This window comes from Eretmochelys imbricata, chromosome 7 (genome assembly GCF_965152235.1).
Source record: "Eretmochelys imbricata isolate rEreImb1 chromosome 7, rEreImb1.hap1, whole genome shotgun sequence".
Taxonomy (NCBI): domain Eukaryota; kingdom Metazoa; phylum Chordata; order Testudines; family Cheloniidae; genus Eretmochelys; species Eretmochelys imbricata.
The window spans coordinates 84,581,656-84,603,530 of record NC_135578.1 but is presented as its reverse complement, the minus strand read 5'-3'; the positions used below and the strand labels follow the sequence as shown (position 1 = coordinate 84,603,530).

General features: G+C 43.9%; 1 protein-coding gene across 3 annotated transcripts in view; it reads left to right on the top strand.

The window, feature by feature from the left end:
- Positions 1 to 21,875, top strand: part of PALD1 (phosphatase domain containing paladin 1) — a 170,761-nt gene that overhangs the window by 136,550 nt on the left and 12,336 nt on the right. Inside the window, exons 19-20 of one of the 3 annotated variants that reach the window (XR_013346656.1) lie at positions 9,885 to 10,040; positions 21,418 to 21,828. Coding sequence is in view for 2 of the 3 variants with exons in the window: in XM_077821980.1 (XP_077678106.1) it covers positions 9,885 to 10,040; positions 21,222 to 21,386 (321 nt within the window). In the remaining variant the exon portion in view is untranslated. The other 2 variants (XM_077821980.1, XM_077821981.1) reach the window with 2 other exon arrangements.

Here is a 21,875-nt window from a genome sequence, read left to right as displayed (position 1 = left end):
GACCAGTGGGTGCGCCAGCCATGATCCCCTTGCATGCTGGGGCACAGGGAGATGCTATAGAGTAGAGTTCCATTGTGCATATGATTATGGACTTCCTATGTGCCCTGGGATCTACAAATCTTGCTCCTATCCCATGGTAGAAATGCACCAGACCTTACATAACTCTAGATGAGGGGGCAAGGTCTGACACTACTGCTTTTTTTTTGCCTCTCCCTTGTGTGGATTCCCAGAGAGCTGTAAAGCTTTCCTTGTAAATAAGTCAATCCAGGAGATAAGGGTTTGTGATGACAATGGAGGCAGAGCTGAAATCTCCAGAGCCCCCTTGAGAAAAAATTAACTCTTTATAGCTCATTACATATCTACAATACAGTAGAACCTCACTAATTCACCTCAGCACACTTGAGAATTCTAGGGCAAAAATAGAGGTCTCTCCCTGCTTTGTAGCAAAGATACCAAGGGCTGTTTGACTAGAAGTGTTCAGAAAGATGAGGGTGAGAATAAATCCAATCTGGACTTTTAAAATAAGGTAACTTGTCAAAAACCTTTTCATTCTGGTTGTGGTTTAGGTTGTGTGGAAGGTTTATATAGCTGCCTTGTGTAGTCATCTTGATGTGAGTGAATTTCCACAGTACCAATGTCTGTATAGAGTCAGTAGCCCAAGGCTTATGCAAATAGCTCGTGCTATACCAGGAACATTTGACCAAATTTTGTATCCAGTGACCACTGTCATCTAAGCATGCAGCTGAGTCTGCATACCAGCAGATGGATATCTTTCTGCTGTTATGTTTCCCATATCGCCTCCAGAGTGAAAATGGAGCTGAACTCACTGCAGCTGTTATTACAGAGCTGAAGCTAATGTGGAAAGAATTAGCAATTATCCATGGTAAGTCTCATCATCCACAAAGTCAAAGATTTGTTTAGTTTTTGGGAAAGGAGATATGAAGAATTGGTTTGCAGTAATAAAAAGTGAAGATAATACCAGTGCAAGGCTATTGGGATCCTAGTTCATTCAATTTCACAAAAAACACAGGCTAAGGGACCGGACAATCACCATGTACCGTTCTCTTCAGTGGAGATGCAAAGGTCTGACTAATGTAATTGGACCATATTCTGTGCTTGCGTATGCCCTGTAACATCACAGTATTTGCACTAGGTTGGATGGGGTGTGAGTAAAGGCAGAATTTGGCACATCATCTCTACAACTGGAAGACATAGAATGGGTGCAACCAGAAGGTGATTTATTGTCTGTTTAGCCCTGTAATGGGGTCAGCTGCCTCCCAAGCATCCCTTGGTGGCTGGGGGTGGCTCTGTGGCACCTTCCCTCCGTGTCCCTTCTTCCTGGTCCTCAATAAACTTCACACAGGCTTCTTTCTGTGCATACACCACTCACTAAAGTCTGGGTTTATTAATATCACAATTGCAAACAAAACTAAAGTCCACAAGGTCCAAGTCAATTCCTGTTTTAAGCAGGCCACTCTAAGCCCTACCTGGCTGAAGTCTTGTTCCCCTAATGCCTCAAACTTGCCTGTAGGAGTCTGTTAACTCTTTGCAGCTTCCCCAGCCAGCTTCCATCTTTATAAGGCCTAGTTGCCTCTCCTTCAGCCCACTTGAGCATCAGGTAATTGGTCACAGAGACACTGGACCCCACTCCCTCTTAAAGGTGCAAGTCAACCTACGACAAGGCCCTACTTAGTCAGAAATCTCATGACCAATCAGATTTTCATAGCCAACATCCTTGTCATCAGCACCACTCCTGCTAGCAGTACTTGCACAATCTTCCAGAAAGAAGGAGAAAACCTCAGCAAGCAGATAAATAGGACACATGATTCTCGGCAAGTATATGGAGAGTGAATGATGCAATTAAGTAGAATCAAACTTAGCTGGAAGAGAAGGTTGCTGGAAAAGCAGGAGTCAATGTAGCTGTACACTTTGCATGTTGAGACAGTCCCTAGAGATTGAAGGAAAATACTTGGTGTTATTTTAAACGTGTGTGTGCGAGAGAGAGAGAGAGAGACTACATTATTGGTGGCCTTTCAGGGTTGTGGATGGCTGGGAAGCTGTTTATACTTCCACCTAGTGAGGTGATGCAGTGACCCTGGTGAACAGCAGGAGGATGGGGAAACTGAGCAGAGCCCAGGAGGGGCTAGAGCTGAGCCCAGGGGAAGGGGAAGGCTTGAAGAAAGATAGAAGAACCTCTGGAGAGAAGGGCTGTGCCCACCTTAAGACTGGGACAGAAGCCTTTTAGTTTGTGGTGTTTGGAAGACGTGAACATTTTTGTGACTTGGCCGGAGGACTAAGGCACCTTGGCAACCAAACCATGCTGAAGGCTGAGAGAGCCATCACAAACAAGGGCGATTGCAGCTCCACACTCGGCATGCTCTGCACCCTGCTACAATATTGACATTGGTTGAGATTTTCAAACTAGCCTAGGGGATTTGGAGGCCCTTTCCATAGAAGAGAGTTGGGCCTCCAAATCCCCTAGCTAGCTTTGAAAATTCTTAACTGCTGTCTTTTTTTATATCTGTTTATACCATTTTTATTATGCACCTACTTATGGCGCATGTGACGTTGCTTGTGTCAATCATTGTTAAATAAGAAGTTAATTTCTTATTTAGAAATATTGAACCTATTAAACTGAGATATTTTTCCCTAAGTGTTTTACCTGAGCTCATTGGAACTGTATTTTTTGCAATTGACCTGCTTCAGTGCCAGCATCCATCATTCTGCTATAGCTTGGGATAGAATATGATTTATTATGTGCTTATTGCCATAACCATTTTATATGCTACATTCCTGCTCATTACCTGAAATGATCATAACTTCAGGCCTCCCAAGCCTGCTTTCTGAAGCAGGGGACTCCTGCAATGGTAACATTTATCCTGCTGTCCCTCAGGATAGCTCTGAGTTCCTGCCAGAGGCAGATTTGAAGTCCTGGCTCTGTGCTAGAATGCAGACATCACCAGACACCTGCTGTTCCCCCACTCAAGCCAAGGTTCTGAAGCTGTTCCGGCAAAGCCTGCTACTTTCTGGCATGCTGCTCATCACCAGCCAGCTCCTCTGTTACAGATACCACTGCTCCTTACTTTGCCTGAAACACAAGGCCAGAGGCGGGGAGCCAGCCAATGGTCACAAAAGCACTCCTCACTCTAACATGAGTACTCTTCTGATCAGTGCGCAGCTCGGGCCATGTGTTCCAGTTGGAACATGGAGCACTGAGAGTCTGTGGGAAAAGAGAGGACCAGCACTGAAGGGAAGGGATACTGACAAAAGCAGGGACAGCAGGAGAGAGGGAGAAATTACTGGGCAATGTAAGTGTGGGCAGAGACATATGTGAGTAGAGAGAGAATTTGGTTTGAGGGAGAGAAAAGAAGAAATGACTAGGAGTTAGAAGACGAATTGGGAAATAACAAAGGAAGACCAGTGGAAAGAAAGATCTCTAGTCTAGAAAAAGGGAAGAGGGTTAATTTTGTTGGAAAAAGAAACAGAAGAGAAAATGAAGACGTTAAAACCAGACAGAAAGGAGGAAGCTGAACGCTAAATGAATTGACGATAGTAATGGAGGAAGAGAATAAAGACATCTAAATGGGAAAGAAAAAGCAATAAAAGTAGCCCACAACTTTTCTGTGCTCTCCCCCCTAGGTTTGGTAGTGTTCCCTGGTGAACAACCCACAGCTTCACAGATTTTTGGGAAGAGGGATTCCAAAATATCTTGGCTGTGGAGGTTTGAGTCTACTGCTTCCAAACCTTACAGTTGGTCATATATTTGTAAAATAACATACCATAGCAGGTGTGTGCAGTTGGAAACAAGAGTTTCTCAGATATGGGTGATTGCTGATTTGCTAAGCAATAAGTATTGACTTTTCTTTATCCAGCTGCACAGAATCTATTTCTAAACTGCATAATTCTATAGCATTTGAAAACTACATTTTGGGTACTCCTCTTATGCTGTTTTATCTGTTAATATTACTAGATGAAAGGCCATCCGTCTAATAGGTTATTTTAAAAATGGACAAGTTTTTCAGATAACCAATTTTGAATGGAAATGTAATTAAAAGCAAAATTGTCTTGTTGCCTTGAGAATTTGGCACTCCAGCTTCGTACGTACTCTGGTGTTCTTGCTTCCTTGTTTTCCTGTTACTGTTTTTCTCTCAAATATTAATAAATAGAAAGCCTTAAATTAAGGCAACTATTTTGTGTTCTTCCTTTAGAGATAGGCTCTCCTAATACTCTCCTCAGTTACATATGCTCCTCAGTGTGTAAGTGGACTGTCGAACTCCTTGCTACAGGAGATTGTTGAGGCCATAAGTTTAGCAAGATTCAAAGAGGGATTGGATATTTAGAGGGCTAACAAGAATATTCAGTTATCACAATTAGTGATGATACATTTTGGAAAGGGTGTTAAATCTCATGCTTCAGGGCTTAAACCAGACTCTAATTCAGGGGTTGGCAACCTATGGCACGCGTGCCAAAGACTGCACGCGAGCTGATTTTTAATGGCACGCTGCTGCCTGCCGGGTCCCAGTCACTGGCCCTGTTCAGCCCACTGTCGAACCCAGGCCAGCAGCTGGCTGAGCAGGGCCGGCTGCCAGGACCCTGGCAGGCAGCAGCGTGCCATTAACAATCCTGCCCGCCCCAGCCCGCTCTTCTCTGCCCCCATGCCCCCCCCCCCCCCCCCCCGCAGGGGCAGGGTGAAAAAGTTTGGTCCTGCCGGCTGCTGCTGCAGGGCAGGCAAGCTCCCTCCCACCCCGTGCTGGGTTCCTGCCCCTCCTCCTCTCCCTCCCTCCCTGCCACCGATCAGCTGATAGCCCTTGCGAGGGAGGGGGAGAAGCAGAGCCGCAGCGAGCTCGCTGCTCCGGGGAGGAGGCGGAGAAGAGGTGGGGACGGGGCCTTGGGGAAGGGGGGTGGAATCAGGACTTATCCCCTCCAGCTCCCTGCCACGAGCTGCTCTGGGCAGGGGACTGGGAGCACCCCCAGGACCCTAGCCCACACCCCCAGCCCCCTGCCCTGACCCCTGAACCCCCACCACAACCCCAGCCCTGACTCCAGCACCCCTACACACACACCCAGCCCTCTACCCTGACCCCTGCACCCCCCCACGACCCCAGCCCTGACTCCTGCACCTGCCCCACACATACCCAGCCCCCCCACACCCCCACCCTGAGCACCAAACGGGAGCTCCTGCATCCCCCCCCCCGCCCACATTCCCTCCTGTACCCCTTGCACCAAATGGGAGCTGCCCTGGTAAGCACTCCACACCCAAACCTTCTGCCCCAACCCTGAGCCCCCTCCCCCATTCAAGCTCCTGGCCAGACCCTACACCCCAGCCTGATCCTTCACCCCCAGCTCAGTGCACTCCCACCCTCAGCTCAGTGCAGAGAGAGAGGAAGAGAATGAGCTAGAACCAGGGAAAAGGTAGGTACCCACTCTATGTGGGCAGGGCCGGGATCCCAGACCGGCAGCAGGCTGAGCAGGGCCAGCAGCCAGTACCCTGGCTGGCAGGAGCCGGCAGATGGAACCCCAGACCGGCAGCGGGCTGAGCTGCTCGGCCCACTGCTGGTCTGGGGGCCCAGCCGCCGGCCCTGCTCAGCTCGCTGCCGGTCTGGGGTTCTGGCTGCCGGCCCCTTGCCAGCTGGGGTTCCGGCCGCAGGCCCCACTCAGCCTGCTGCCGGCTTAGGTGAACGGATCCCCAGGCTGGCAGCGGGCTGAGTGGGCCGGCGGCATAAGATCAGCATTTTAATTTAATTGAAGCTTCTTAAACATTTTGAAAACTTTGTTTACTTTACATACGACAATAGTTTAGTTATATAATATATAGACTTATAGAGAGAGACCTTCTAAAAAATGTTAAAATGCATTACTGGCATGCGAAACCTTAAATTAAAGTGAATAAATGAAGACTCAGCACACCACTTCTGAAAGGTTGCCGACCCCTGCCTAACATACACTAGGATGTGTATGTGTTGTGGGGTAGATCATCCCACATCTGCAGGGTTCTTACATTTCCTCTGAAGCATCTGGTACTGGCCACTGTCAAGATACTGGACTAGATGGACCTTGGGTCTGATCCAGTCTCGCAGTTCCTAATATTGCCATTTTGGTTTGTTTTTTCCCCCGCACTCTAATGAGGAGATGCTATTTGCAGACCAGTTTTGGATTTTCTTTTAACAGTTTGAGATAGAGATGTCAAACTACCTCTTAAGCTTGCTCATCAGCTGATTGATTGTTGTGCTACTTCTTAATTTTGATCCTGGTATAGTGAACCAGAGTGATAGGGAACATCATGCTTTGTCTGTCAGCCTTGACTTGCATTCATCTTGGAAATAACAGTAGTTTTACTTTTCTATTAATATAGATCTCTGTGTGGCTCTCACAAGCTCTGGACCCTCCTTGAGTTAGTTATCCTGAATCTAGAAGGACCTAGTGTCTACTTACAGTGTGGTATTCAAGGGGAACACAGGCAGAGTCTTTTGAGAGCTCAGCAAGAAATTGTGACTCAAAGAGCAGACACCTGTAAATCCATGTCTCCCTTAGTCGCTGCTGTAATACAGTCAGATTAGGAACAAGAAGTGAGGAAGAGCCAATCTTCAGTTGCCTAGTAGCTGTAGCCATTCAAAAATAGGACAGCCATAACAAAGACAGGGTATAGTTTGTAGTCTGGTGAGGCAGGGAATGCCTATTCCTGGACCTTCTCTATATTACACATGTGCCCACAAGCACACACATAGCAATACCTTTTCTATTTTTGAGGGCTACATCTTAAAGAGGAACTCTTTATACAGTTGAAGCCACAGTTTAATAAGAGCTTGAATTGCCAAGCTAAACCAGGAATGATTTTCAAGTACGTACTTATTTTTGTCACCAGCAGAAGGCTGGTTGGGCCTTTCTTCAGAAATACTCCATTCTAAGATGATTTCAAGGAGACTAAGGTGTACTAAAGGTCAAGACAGACTGAGGTCTCAAGTCATTAATGGAGCAGCTATAAAGGGCCACGGACTCAGAAAGCGAAAGCTAATGTGCACTTGTAAAAACATTCCTCTACACCTGGGTCCACATTTGCACACGTAAGTATGGAAACTAACTCAATGCGAGCCAGGATTGGGGCTCACATTTCATAGTGTCCTTAAACTTTAAAAGGTGGTTAGGCTACGTTGTCTTTTGTTCCCATGGATGCTTTTGAAGCAGCCCATGATTTAAACACGAGTCGTTTTCTTTATTTTCTACAGATAGCAGAAAATGAGAGTTTTTTTGTAGGTAGCCTGCTGTGCGATGGGGTGGGCTGGTTGACGTTCACGAAGCCTAGGGCTTTATGTATATAGAATCCACTTGAGAGTGTTCCTCAACTTCATTTTTTGATATAAGTGTTGTGTGATCACTTGTTACATTTGTTGTTGCCAAGGAGACATCGTGTGATACCACTTTAAAAAAAGAAAAAACAAAACTTAAATTTGTTGACTCCTCAGCTTTGTCTCTTCCTGTCTTGGAGAGACATAATCCTTTAAGAGAGGAAAAACTGATCACAAAGTACTTTTTTTCAACCGCATAATAGCCTGTCAAAAAATGGGCAAGCCGAACCAGGACAGGCACTTGATAGGGCAGCAAGGGAAGGGATATAGTACTTATTGAGCAGGGAGATTTGTCCAGTAAGAACATAATGGCTGACCTGGTCAAGGAAAGCAAGGATCCTTCTACAAGGATTTACAGGGATTTATACCAGCAGTATGTGGAAAGACCAATGAGAAATAGTGAGAGAATCCTTGGACTGGGGATGCTGTATAATAGGCCAGAACTGCTGTGCATTGTGGTGTGAACAGAATGTGTTCCAGGAAGTAAAATCTACCTGGTGTGCAGTAGTGCTGATGAATCACAATAACATGGAAGAGCTTTAACAAAAAAAAAGTGAAACTAAAAATAAACTGTACTTGAACCTTCCTGGAGCAAAGAGGAAGCAAAGACTTTCCACCAGGGTCTGATGTGAGATCATCACATTCATTCAAGATTACAAGATAGATATTCGCAAAAAGAAAAGGAGTCCTTGTGGCACCTTAGAGACTAACCAATTTATTTGAGCATGAGCTTTCGTGAGCTACAGCTCACTTCATCAGATGCATACCGTGGAAACTGCAGCAGACTTTATATATACACAGAGAATATGAAACAATACCTCCTCCCACCCCACTGTTATTTAGATATTTATATTTATAATTTAGATATTGTCCTAAATGTCATGGCTTTTATTTACCAGGCTGTATCTGACTTCTCCCTCATTCTTGTAAACATTGGTTTGCCCTATGATGGGAAGGTGAGATTGAAGAGCTGGCTCAATTCTTCTTCCTGGGCATTTGGAGACTGGGGATAGTGGATAAATTTGTGCTCATTGTGAGAAACTCCTTCAGGGGGACTTCGCTGACAGACAAGATGATGTGAGGAAAGGCTCATGGTTTTATGCAACTTGTTCTCCAGTGTGATAGATTCTTTATGGCTTCACACCTCCCACCAAATTATGGGGACTTCTACTTGGAGAAAGCCTCACAGGATTGTCAAGGTTTCTTCCCCACTCTGAACTCTAGGATACAGATGTGGGGACCTGCATGAAAGACCCCCTAAGCTTATTTTTACCAGCTTAGGTTAAAAACTTCCCCAAGGTACAACCTTTGCCTTGTCCTTGAACAGTATGCTGCCACCACCAAGTGTTTTAAACAAAGAACAGGGAAAGAGACCACTTGGAGAGGTCTTCCCCCAAAATATCCCCCCAAGCACTACACCCCCTTTCCTGGGGAAGGCTTGATAATAACCCTCACCAACTGGTACAGGTGAACACAGACCCAAACCCTTGGATCTTAAGAACAATGAAAAATCAGTCAGGTTTTTAAAAGAAGAATTTTAATGAAAGAAAAGGTAAAAAAAATCACCTCTGTAAAATCAGGATGGTAAATAGCTTACAGGGTAACCAGATTCAAAACATAGAGAATCCCTCTAGGAAAAACCTTAAGTTACAAAAAGACACAAAAACAGGAATATACATTCCCTCCAGCACAGCTTGTTTTACCAGCCATTAAACAAAAGAAAATCTAATGCATTTTCTAGCTAGATTATTTACTAACGTTACAGGAGTTGTAAGGCTTACATTCCTGATCTGTTCCCTGCAAAAGCATCACACAGACAGACCAAACTCTTTGTGTCTGTCCCCCCGCCCAGATTTGAAAGTATCTTGCCGCCTCATTGGTCATTTTGGGTCAGGTGCCAGCGAGGTTACCTTAGCTTCTTAACCCTTTACAGGTGAAAGGGTTTTGCCTCTGGCCAGGAGGGATTTTATAGCACTGTATACAGAAAGGTGGTTACCCTTCCCTTTATGACGATACCAATGGATTTTAAAAGGGGAATATCTCAACTGTAGGAATACTTTTAAAGGGGAAGAAGACTTTTTTTGCAGTAGATCATTTGTTAGAAGGGAGAACCCCTCAGTGATGGACTATCTTTTAAAAAGTAGAAGGCATTCTGATCGTTGTGGAATTGCTGAACTGGAATTGAAAGCCTAAAATGTTATAATAAGGGGTGCCTTAAGTACAGGCTGAGATTCCAGTGACTAATTTCTTAAGGATTCCCCCAATAAACTAAAGCTAACTGTACTCTTCCCTTCCACAGAAATAGAAAGAACCATCTAACGTCATTGTGATGATATTCCTTGCTCTTGACTATTCTGTTCAGATGAAGAAATAATGTACTCTTATTTCTTATAGATATCCTACCCCTCCTGCTTACATCAGCTCAGAATTAGGCCCATGGTATATAGATCTTTGTTTTCAGTGCATTCTTGTATGTGGTGTTCAAATGGAATCCGTGATGGTGACTTTGAATCATTCCAATTATGTCATCCTTCATTTCAGGGGAAAACAGCCAAGGAAGAGAAGGAAATGCGGACGTTGCAACTGCGGAGCCTACAGTATTTGGAACGATACATCTATCTGATCCTGTTCAATGCCTACCTGCATCTGGAGAAGAAGGACTCTTGGCAGAGGCCATTCAGTGTCTGGATGCGTGAGGTAAGAATTCTCCTAGCTCCCACAGTTAGCACTTAGGAAGAGAAATCAACTGCATTGAGTGTGTGTTAATGGGGCCTACACTCAATCCTGCATTTGTATTGGAGAGGAAATGATGACTGGCTCAGGCAGCTGATTTTTCTGATTACCAGTGTGTTCATGACCAAAGGTTTCACCAAAGCAGTATTTCATAAACCTGTTCTTCTCTCATGTTGGCAATGGACCTCAGAAATGGCTCATCTTTGTATATAGGGTTTATATGCTAGCCCATCCACAAATCAAATTCAGTTTGGCTGAATGCCGAAAAACTATTGCCTGGAAGGGGAATGGTGATTTCTGAATACGGAAAAAGACCCACTTGACCTACTGTATAGACTAGGCGCAGACCAATAGAATAATTTTCTCCAGTCCTTCCTCTTGGTCCACTTCAACCAAATAAAGAAGCCAAATGAAATAATTTAAAACATGTTTCAAATTTATTGCTAGTGACATAATTGCTTTATCAGATAGTATCAGCAATACACAATCCCACTATACAGCAACACATATTGGTCCTTATCTGGATAGAAATTGTTAATGTAAATGAAAAAACCTTTTAGGTACATGGGAGGTAAGCTTCCTATCTGAGCTAGTGAAGTGTATACTTGAAAAACTTCCATTAGAATGTGTGCCCCAGAGTGTGGGTGCTTAGCTGAATTTATCCAAACCTTTGGTCCCATTTCCCCAAAATAGGCCCTAGTCAGCTGCGCCTTCCACTCCAGCTGCAGAAGTAGTCCTGCCATTGCAAGTGACAAGGGGCAGGGATGATAGGGTGAGTGTAAGGACTTCCCCCAATTTTCTCCCTCTAAGAAACTTTATGAAAACCTCACAAACATGTGTGTACTTTGGGTACATTCATTTCAAGGGATTGTGGTGGTGGTTTAGGCTGGACCTTGGGTTTTGGTTTTGTTTTCGGGTTTTTTTTTTGGGTGGGGGGGGCATTGTTTTTTTATTTTTAACTGAACCCTGCTATGAGGTTCCAGTGACTAGTAATACATATAATAAAGTAATCCTGCCATTTGTGATAAAATTACCCAAAAGAGCAACTTTTTATTTGTTACTTGTGTTTTTTACTTTCATCCCCGGCCACGTTTCTACTTCCTCATTGTCAACAATAGCTCACAGCCACTAGCTCTTCACCTTGCCTCCACTCAGAGTTTTCACAGAAAGAAACACAAACCTCCTAGAAACTGTTCACTTGCAGTCATATGTTGCTGTAAATCCAGAATGGGTTGTTGCCACTGCAATCCTGGATTTACTCTCATGGAAAACAGCTGTTTTCTTCTTTTGAGCCATTGTTCACAGGATGTCCTGATTAGTATCTGAATGAGCACTTGTGTTATGATGTCCAATTCTGTGTCACACCATTTGCGTCTTCATGTCTCGACGCAGTGTCCTGATAGGGTGATACAATATGATCATATCCTCAGATAACTTTTGGGCTCTGCCGTTATCCTGTAGCGTAGGTGTGGAACTAGCCCATGAATCTGAGGATGAGTGGTAATTCAAACACATGAGACATGACCAAAGAAAAAAACTCAAACCCTTTCAAGACAGTTTTAGACATTTCAGCTGGTATATACAAGTCCCATTTCTTTTGATCATCCAGAATCCTGCTGTGAGCCTGAATGTTTGGTATTGTTTAGTGTGCTGGTAAGATGGCAAGTGGACCTTTTATGGAAATATCCTAATTTTAAATTGGATCTCCCAAGCACTGCTGCTGCCTCAGTTTGATTCATTCAAACAGGAGGCTTAGGGACCTCCTAACTATTTTGTCTTCAGTCATGTTTAAAACTACTGACTATCTATTTAAATAGCAACATTTTGGGCTGGAAGGAGAGCTTGCAGCCAATCTAGTTCTTCCACCTATCTGTCTGCTTTGCTGCCCTATAATGTTTTTTCCCAAAAAATGCCTGTTTCAATTTCACTCCTGTTTTGAGTATTCCCAGTTACATCCTCTCTTCCTCCCTCTGATTGCACCTGTTCTACATACTAAATATTCCTGAACTCCCACAAGTCCCTGCCGTTTTTTTATCTGCAGTTCATGCCCTCTTTTTTGGAGTCACCCTGTGATACAGTCCAACCTGTGATCCACCCTACACTTCAATTTAAACCTGAATTAGATTAACTGAAACCTATTCTGGGCAGCTGGCACTGTTTACATTGTTAGAAAAACAGAAGGCAATTATGGTTTGGCAGTGCATGGATTCCATGAAATTTCCCTTCTTTACTCCTCTTGCCTCCACATTGTAGCCAGTTCATTGCCCTTCTAGACAAATAGGAGGGGATGGCATTTATTTTAGTACCCATCAGCATCATGCTTTGGTCAGTCAGAGGTCACTGCTGAGTGACACTAGTTACCCCCCTCCCTGCCATCATCCTATCTGAGATGAAGTGCATCACAGCAGTTGCAAGCTCAGATCGATGTGAGAAAGTTGTGCCAATTTATTGAAGGTGTGATTTTTTAAAAAACTGATTTAGTTAAACTGGTGCAAAAGGCTATATGCATGTTCTTATTCTGGTGTAAACCAGGCTTATTTTGGTTTAGCTTAAAATGGTTAGGAATCAGTTTAACTAAACCAAAACAAGTGTGTCTACACAGGGTTTTGCACAAGTTTTATTATATCACTTTTTAAAAAGACATCTTCTGTCATTGCCACTGTTCAACATCCTGGTACTGCAAGATTTCTTGATGTTTATCACCAGTCCAAATTCCTGGCATCACTGGGACGATCAGTACAAGTGTAGAGATGTGAAAAACAGAAGCCACCTTCTTTTCCAAATGGCCTTTGTGGGTACCTGGAAAATTTGATCTCTTTGCTGCATGTAAGGTTGTTGACAAATTCGAAGGTGTTCAGAAAAGAACTACATAAATTATTTGAAGTCTAGAAAACCTGCCTTTCCAAAGCACCTCAGTCTATTTAGCTTAACAATGAGATGGTAAAGTGATGCTTTGATCACGATTGATAAGTACTACCTGTAGAGAAAATTTCTGATAGTAGAGGGTTCTTTAATTTAACAGACAAAGGCATAACAAGTTCCACTGTCTTGAAGTTAAAGCAAGACAAATTCCGACTAGAAGTAAAACATGTATTTTTAACAGTGAGGGTAGTTAACCATTAGAACAGCTTATGTAGGGTTCTGGTCTCTTCTGTCACTTAAATCTTTTAATAAAGTTTAGGTATCTTAAAAGGTGTGCTCTAGATCCATCAGAAGTTATGGGCTTAATGTAGGAATCACTGGGTGAAATTCTATGGCCTGTGTTATGCAGGAAGTCAAATTAGATTATCTTCATGTCTCTTCTGGCCTTAAATCTATGGATGAAATCCTGGCCCCATTGAAATCAATGGGAGTTTTGCCATTGACTTCAATCAGATCAGCATTTCATCCTGTGAATCACTGCCATTATGACATTGCTCCTTCCTCCCTGCCCACTGCACAATTACCTTGGAAGAAGAATTTTGCCTTTACAGTTAAATAATGAGTATTTTTCTGTTTCTTTATTAACCCGTAGTTTTACCATAGTACAAATCTGAAAGCAGTATCACCCATTGTATTGAAACATATGACTCAGAGCTCATGTATATGTTTACAAACTAGAGCCTCGATGGGGCTGGGATATACAAAAAGTGTTCCATTCAAAAATTCTCTGGGTGGTGTCAAATGAAAGTAAGTAACTAAGTGAAGGTGTCCAAGCTGAATGCATTAATATTCACACCTAGACCAGCTCTTAAAAGGTGACCTAGGAAGGGAAAAAATTGGGCTTGTGCTCTCCTTACTGAATTAATGCGATGAAAGTCTGAAAGCTTTTGTGTCTAGGAGGGACGGGATTGAAGGAAATGGCAAGTTCCCCCCCCGCCCGCCCCCCGATTTTGTTTAAGCATTTGAAATTCAGGTCTTGTCTGCCCTGGCAGACTCTGAGATGACTGAAGAACTGGTGAAATGACATCACAAAAGTCAAGTGTGTGAAAAGTAAGCAACTGAGAGGTGAAGGGAATTTTAGTCAGTGTTTAAAACTTTCACTAAAATGTTCTCAGTTGGGAGGTTTAAGTTACATTCCTGTGTCTGTATTTAGACACCTAAATAAGTGTATAGATTTTCAGTGGTGCTGACCACATAACAGCTCCACTGAGATCCATAGGAACTGCTGAATGCTCAGCACCTTTTGGAAAATCTGGCTTCTGATTTAGGTACTTAAATAACTTTAGGCCCCTACTTTCTTTTAAAATTTGACCTTTTAAATTTTTTTTAACACCTATGTAGGATCAATGACTCATGAACATTTTGGATAAAGAATGTCTCTTTATTAGTGTCAAAAACTGCACCCTTTCCATTAGGTGTTTGAGTCAGAGTAACCATACTGTGAGAGCTAGACTACACTTAAGACAATGCAGCTGTACCACTGTAGTGCTTCAGGGAAGACACTACCTGTGCTGATGGGAGGGCTTCTCTTGTCAGCCTAGGTACTCCGCCTCCCCGAGAACCAGTCTGTCCACTGTCCACCCTGGGGATTGGGTAGATTTAACAGTGTGGCTCAGGGGTGTGGATTTTTCACACTGACCTAATTTCCTAGTATAGACCAGGCCTGAGACCCTAGAGGGCTCTTCAGTGAGGGAGAGGCAGACTTGCAATCACTGACATTTCTGAGGTAAAAATCAAACAGAAAAAGAATAATTTAATATCCCCCCCACCCCCCAAAAAAACCCAGAAAGTTAGGCTCTCCCTTACTACATCATAACGATGTTAAACATGGGTACAAGCCCCCTTTTTTTTTTTTTAAAAAAGAGCAAACTTTTGCAGATCGCCTTGACTCCTAGTCAGAAGTGATTATTCCTGGTGAACCTTTTGAAATTATGAAAGCCATCTTTGGAAGTAGGGAATGGACAATATAAATAATAAATTCATCCCCACTCCACAAACTAGACCAAACCCTGCACTGTCTTTAGTGCTGGGACATAGGTTTCTGCATCTGAAATATCAGGGTCCCTCTTGGGGAATGATTATATTCCAGTGGTAATTGCCATGATTGAGACAGCTGCTGTCAGATGGAAACAGCTGAAGGGTATGCATATATTGTGAAGCCTGTGAATTCTGGACTCAGATTGCTCCCATCCTTCTCTCCCTTTTTCTTTCCTCCTTCTGCCTCTTAGCTGCCATGGTTTCTCTGCATGGGGGAGATTTTTGCTGGAATTTACCAGTGTACCTTTTTGTTTTTTCCTGCTGTCTCCGTGCACTGAACTTCAGAACGTCTGGCTTCTGGGTTGCCGTTGATGTGTTAATCTCAGTTCATGGTTTGGTCAGATGGACGTGCACAGAAAAGAACGGAATTTATGTGTATTCTTGATAGATTATGGCTGATTTGTCAGCTTTTCCAGCTTTGATATTTTGCTTGCTCTTTTTTCTTTTCTGAAGTGAGTTTAGCAACAGTAAGAAGAGAATTTGTTCATATATGTTCTAGAAAAAGTAGCAGGAGGGAGCTCCCCTCCCTGGGGTAATAACTGGACCACTTTTGCCATCCTTACCAACGGACAGTAGAGTGAAAATCTCCCAAGTAATCTTATGATGATGATTTGATGATGTCACCACTAAATCAGCTCCTTTGCCTGTAAGGGTGCAATGGGAGGGAAACTTGCTGCAGGGATATTTCTGCTACCGCTGGTCAAGTGCTTTTTGGACTAAGCTAAAGGAGATGTAGCATATTTTGATGGTGGGAGTTACTCACTAACTGGATTTTGATTTATAGCAAGGACTTCCATGAGAAAGTTTGGGATGGATACAGGCTAGGATGTGGGGATAATTAAAGTGTTTGTCCCACATTTTAAGAGCTAAGAAATAATAATATACATTATCTTTGTGTGACCATAATGGCAGAGAGATCTTTGTTGTGCAGGACCATGTTATCTGACTCTTGGATCCGGCAAGTCTGGAGTTTTCTATGGTAGCACCACAGCATCCTGCATTAGTCAGCCGCTTGGGAGCATCCTGAGCTGTTTCCTTCAAGAGTTTGAGCAGATATCCGACAACCAGACACCACTCTACAACAATCTAATATAGCCGGTACTCCTAAGGGCCCAAACTCGCTAACCTCAGTTTCTCATTTTGTGTATCTGGGGGGTCATGGTCACAGCTAGCATGGAGGGCGGTCCAAGTCCCACTCTCCCAGGATGGTGTGGAAATATGGTGTGTATCTTAATTTTGACAACCTGAGGATTGGATAGGAAGGAAACTAGGGACCCATCTACCATACAAGTACAACCAGGTGTTTGCAAATATTCTGTGAACACCTTTATCTGTTAGATGTGTTCGTAACAATTTGTGGCCCCACAACAGCATTTTTCACAACACAACCGTGTATCATCTGAGTTTGTGCATCCACACCTACACGCTGGTTAATAATGTTTGCACCTGTGCATTCTGGGAAAATCTGAGCAGCTATCCTATATTGTCTCAGAACATGCACAGAGTGATGTCAGCAACACATGCAGCAGTGTGCTCTGGGATGTCCTGCCTAACTGCTTACACAGGCATAGGTATAGGGTCTCATTCACATGGCAAAACAGGTTACAGGAACACAAACATATGCTGGCTTAGGCCCCTTGCAAGGGTGAAACATGGTGAGTTGCCATGGTTACAAACTGAGTAGAGACTAACCACTAACTGGTTACAAACAGTTAAAAATTGTATTGCACACAGAATTTTAATCATAACTTTGGGGTGATGGGGTTTAGCAACACCCCTGTTTACCTCTTCAGATCATGGCTTGGGGTGTGTGTGTGTACATAAAATGTTTGTAACATGAATTTCCATTTCCTCTGTACGCTTTTTCTGCTGCTTCTCTTTCCTGGTTTATACATCTGGCAAGTATCCTTAGAGGTTAATAGCTTTCTTGTCCTGGAAGTAGTTTTTGGATTAAGATGATTTTATCTTTTGTCTGCTAGGAGCTTTGTTAATGGGGCCTTGCTAGGTTAACTTTCAGCACACAGCATAGGTGTACCCCCCTTCCCTCCCACCCATAAAACAACGCACAGTAAAAAACCTGAAAACCCCCCCTCCCCACACACACACACACAAATGTTACTGTTGAAAATGAATCCCTGTAGTTTGAAATGGTTTGGCTATTTGTACCTCTCTAAACAAACAGAACAGGAAACAATACAACTCTTCAAACAAGTCTGGGCTGGGTCACGTCTCTAGGGGATGAGGTCATGTTGAGGAAATGAGGGAGATAGAGTGCAATCCATTAAACTGAAAGGACGCTTGTTGGGGCAGTGAGGCAGAGACAGGCTGCTTCTTTCTTTTCTCCCCCCCTTCCCCTTCTCTCTTTTTTATGAGGTATTAAACTGCCCCTTGAAAGCATTCTCCTCCTCCCCATTATTCCCAGGCACAAACGGCTTTTTGAGGCTTCTCCTTTATCAGGAGTTTGGCATCTCTCATATCCAAGCAATCAGCTCTTTCTGTGCAGCAGTCCTACTCATTTGACTCAGGGAAGGTTTTGTAGATGCATGCAAAGGTTGGTTGAGTTGGTGCACTCTCCACATCTCTCAATACAGAGATTAAACTTGTGTGTGTGGCATGTAAGGGGGTGGAGGGGTTAGCTGAACTGCACATTTGTACAAGCTCTGCAGAGGTGGGCAGTCCAGGAAGTCCCAGTGCACTTAAACATAAAACTCAAACAACAACATTTCATTTGCCTAGAATTAAGATTACTTATGTGCAAGTCTCAGTAACGCGGTCAATGAAAATCAAGAAAATCACTGGTCAAGGCAACCTTCCTTCAAGTTCTTTAACCCTCCACAATCAATATTTGTTGGAAGTGTAAGGGAGCTCGCTGTGGAAATGGGGGGTCTGGGTGAGCGTTTGGGTGTTAAAGGTTCTTAGATGTCCCCCATCACTGTAGAATGGGCATGGATCAGCGTTCATGTTGTGCTCCCAGTCAGTACCTGGCCTGGGCCAGGAAAGCTGTTGATCTAATCAGTGGACGAAATTTGGGAATGGATTCTGGTCACGTGCCACCTGAGGCATGTTGCGCATAAGCTAAGAAGACTGTAGAATCAGAGCACCTGTAATACCAACATTGATGCGTCCTCCGCACATGTCACAAATGCTCTGTTAACGTCTTAAACTATCACATGATGCTCAAATCCTACATCTTAAACCCAAGTTAGAATTCTTTTCAAAAACGTAAATGATGGCTCCTAGCCGCAGGAGCTGAAAGGGAGCAAACTCCATTCTGCTTCCTTGGCCAGCTTAATCTTTTGGCATCCAGGTGGTCAGACTTCCTATGGTGATGTAGCATGATGGGATGTCATGAATTCTGCCAGCAAGAGTTAACTGGGACAAACTAAAAGGGTGATGGGGACAAATATGCTAAATATGAAGCAGCATATTTGTCAATTCTCTCCCTCCTCCACTGTTTTCTGTAGTAGACTGTTGTTCTTGCTTCATGCAGTTGTACCCATTGCAGTGTGAATGTACCCCATTGCACTTCTCACCTGGGGAGTTTAATCTAAAGCTAAAAAGTTAAATATTCTGGCAAATTTCAGCCCTCTCCCATGTCTCAACCCTTCAAAGGCTTGATCATAAACTAACTGAATGCGTACTGTACATGAACACAAATCAATTCTGAATGCTTCTCTGTAGTGAGGCCTAGTCTGAAATACCCTCCCTCTATACAAAGCCATAGGTTTTTTTCCTCTAAATGCACTTCTTTATAAAAGCCACTGTTCTATTTTTTTAAGGACTTACTGGGTCCCAAAGACCCTTTTCATAAGCAGAATTCATTGTATAAGGAAGAATAAGCTTGATTTGAACAGCATAAACTCTGAGTCTGAAACTGTAAACCACAGGTCTAATTTCTCCAGGGAGAAAATACAAACTCCATTTCTTAAATGTCATTCATACGTTTTATTTGTGTGTGTGTGTGTGTGTGTGTGTGTGTATATATATAAAATATACACTAAACTGTCTATAATGAGCCACACCAAAACCCTGGATCCAAGCAGCCTGAACTTTGGAAAAGTTCTGATCTGGAAAGAAACATCATAAATAAATGTTTTATTAATTTATTTGGATTTATACAAATCAGACATTAGAAAAACATACATACTCTGGTCTCTTTGCTTCATATTAACAATACAAATACTACACCAGCAAAACTAAACCTAGCAACTTGACCCAAACCAGAAAATAAAATAAAAACTAAAACTACCCAAGTCCCAGCCCTGAACACACCTTTCCCTCCTTGGAACCTGGGAAAAGAGATTAGCTTTGCAGTATTCCCTGAAGGCTAACAGATTCAGGCTATATTGGTGTAATGTGGTTGCCTGTGCCTTAAGGGGACAGTGGCCTGACGCTGGCCAGCCCCATACAATTAGCCCTGCTTGCCACACCTGGGATGGAGTGTGGGGTTTAATTAGTAGAACCAGCTGAGTGTGAAGGAGCTGATTCTCCTATGATCAGCAGCAGGAAACTGCAGAGAGAGAGAGAGGTGCCCTGGGAGAGAAACAAGAGTGAAGCTGGAGTGAGAGACTTCAGCAGAAGTTTGTGAACGCAGGGATTGGCTACTGGGCACGAGGAGGCTCTAATAGGGGACTCTGAGGATATGTCTACACTGCAGTTAAACACCCATGGCTGGCCCATGCTGGCTGACTCAGGCTCACAGGGCTCAGGCTAAGGGACTGTTTAATTGTGGTATAGATGTTCAGGCTTGGATTGGAGCCCAGACTCGGGGACCCTGTGAGAGGGAAGGGTCCAAGAGCCCAGGCTCTAGCCTGAGACCAAAACATCTACACCTCAATTAAACAGCCCCTTAGCCCGAGCTCTGCAAGCTTGAGTCTGCTGGCACGGCCAACCCTGGGTTTTTAATTGCAATGCGGACATACCCCGAGAGTACGTCTGCACTGCTATTTTAAGCCCCAGGACGTGATCCCTGTGAGCCCCGAGTCAGTTGACTTGGGCTCTGAGACTCACAGCTGAGTTTGTTTTGTTTTTTATTTTTTCCCCGTGTATATGTACCCTTAGTCATTCAGGACAATCCAGGGAGGGTATGACCTGGGAGACCCCAGCAGGAAAGAGTGGAAGTGTGGATTTGGGGAAGATTTTAAAACTTTATTTTGGGTCTGATTTTGTTGTTTTAAAAAATCCAGTCCCAAAGAGGGGTGTGGATGAACCAAAGAAAAGTTGTTTTGATAGTTTGGTTGTAGGGGCCCTGAGCTGAAGAGGGAAACCGAGGCAGGGTGCCTACAGAATGATGCTAGGCAGTAAGAGGGTGCTTGGGAGGTGTCCAGCCCATTTACAATTGGACTGGGATGTACTGAATTCTAAAGTTCAGAGCCATCCACAGAGAAAGCTCTGTCAGCTGCTCCACTTTATTCAACTAAAAGTGTTCCAAACTGAGCACCTCTAATTGTAACTATGGTGATATCACGCTGGAAGAGAGACCTTATTGTTAGTGTACATGTGTGCATAGGGCTCTATACATTTATAAAATCTTGTCCATGCATCTGTGGTGCATCTCAGTTGCACCTAGGCATCAAATAGCAAAATAAAATCGAAGATGCAGTGTTTGCAAGTGACATGTACTCTTCAGCTGCGGTAACTTAGAGTGACATTCAATTTTGGGCTTTGAATTACCTTTAAATTTTGTGCAAAATATTGTTTTAGACGTTAACATTGAAGAGAGACTGGGAAGACACTAAATTTGCACCTAAAGAGCCTCAGTACAGTGAAAAAGGATCTTCCAAGATTAAGCAAATAATGAGGAGGCAAGTGAGGTGTACATAGGTGGTGTTTAGTTATTGAGTCATTCTGAGCCCTGGTCTACACTAGGACTTTAGGTCGAATTTAGCAGCGTTAAATCGATGTAAACCTGCACCCGTCCACATGATGAAGCCCTTTATTTCGACTTAAAGGGCTCTTAAAATCGATTTCCTAACTCCACCCCTGACAAGTGGATTAGCGCTTAAATCGGCCTTGCCGGGTCATATTTGGGGTACTGTGGACATAATTCGATGGTATTGGCCTCCGGGAGCTATCCCAGAGTGCTCCGTTGTGACTGCTCTGGACAGCACTCTCAACTCAGATGCACTGGCCAGGTAGACAGGAAAAGAACCGCGAACTTTTGAATCTCATTTCCTGTTTGGCCAGCGTGGCAAGCTGCAGGTGACCATGCAGAGCTCATCAGCAGAGGTGACCATGATGGAGTCCCAGAATCGCAAAAGAGCTCCAGCATGGACTGAACGGGAGGTACGGGATCTGATTGCTGTATTGGGAGAGGAATCTGTGCTATCAGAACTCTGTTCCAGTTTTTGAAATGCCAAAACATTTGTCAAAATCTCCCAAGGCATGAAGGACAGAGGCCATAACAGGGACCCGAAGCAGTGCCACGTGAAACTTAAGGAGCTGAAGCAAGCCTACCAGAAAACCAGAGAGGCGAACGGCCACTCCGGGTCAGAGCCCCAAACATGCCGCTTCTATGATGAGCTGCATGCCATTTTAGGGGGTTCAGCCACCACTACCCCAGCAGGGTTGTTTGACTCCTTCAATGGAGATGGAGGCAACACGGAAGCAGGTTTTGGGGACGAAGAAGATGATGATGATGATGGTGAGGTTGTAGATAGCTCACAGCAAGCAAGCGGAGAAACCGGTTTTCCCGACAGCCAGGAACTGTTTCTCACCCTGGACCTGGAGCCAGTACCCCCCGAACCCACCCAAGGCTTCCTCCTGGACCCAGCAGGTGGAGAAGGGATCTCCGGTGAGTGTACCTTTTAAAATACTATACATGGTTTAAAAGCAAGCATG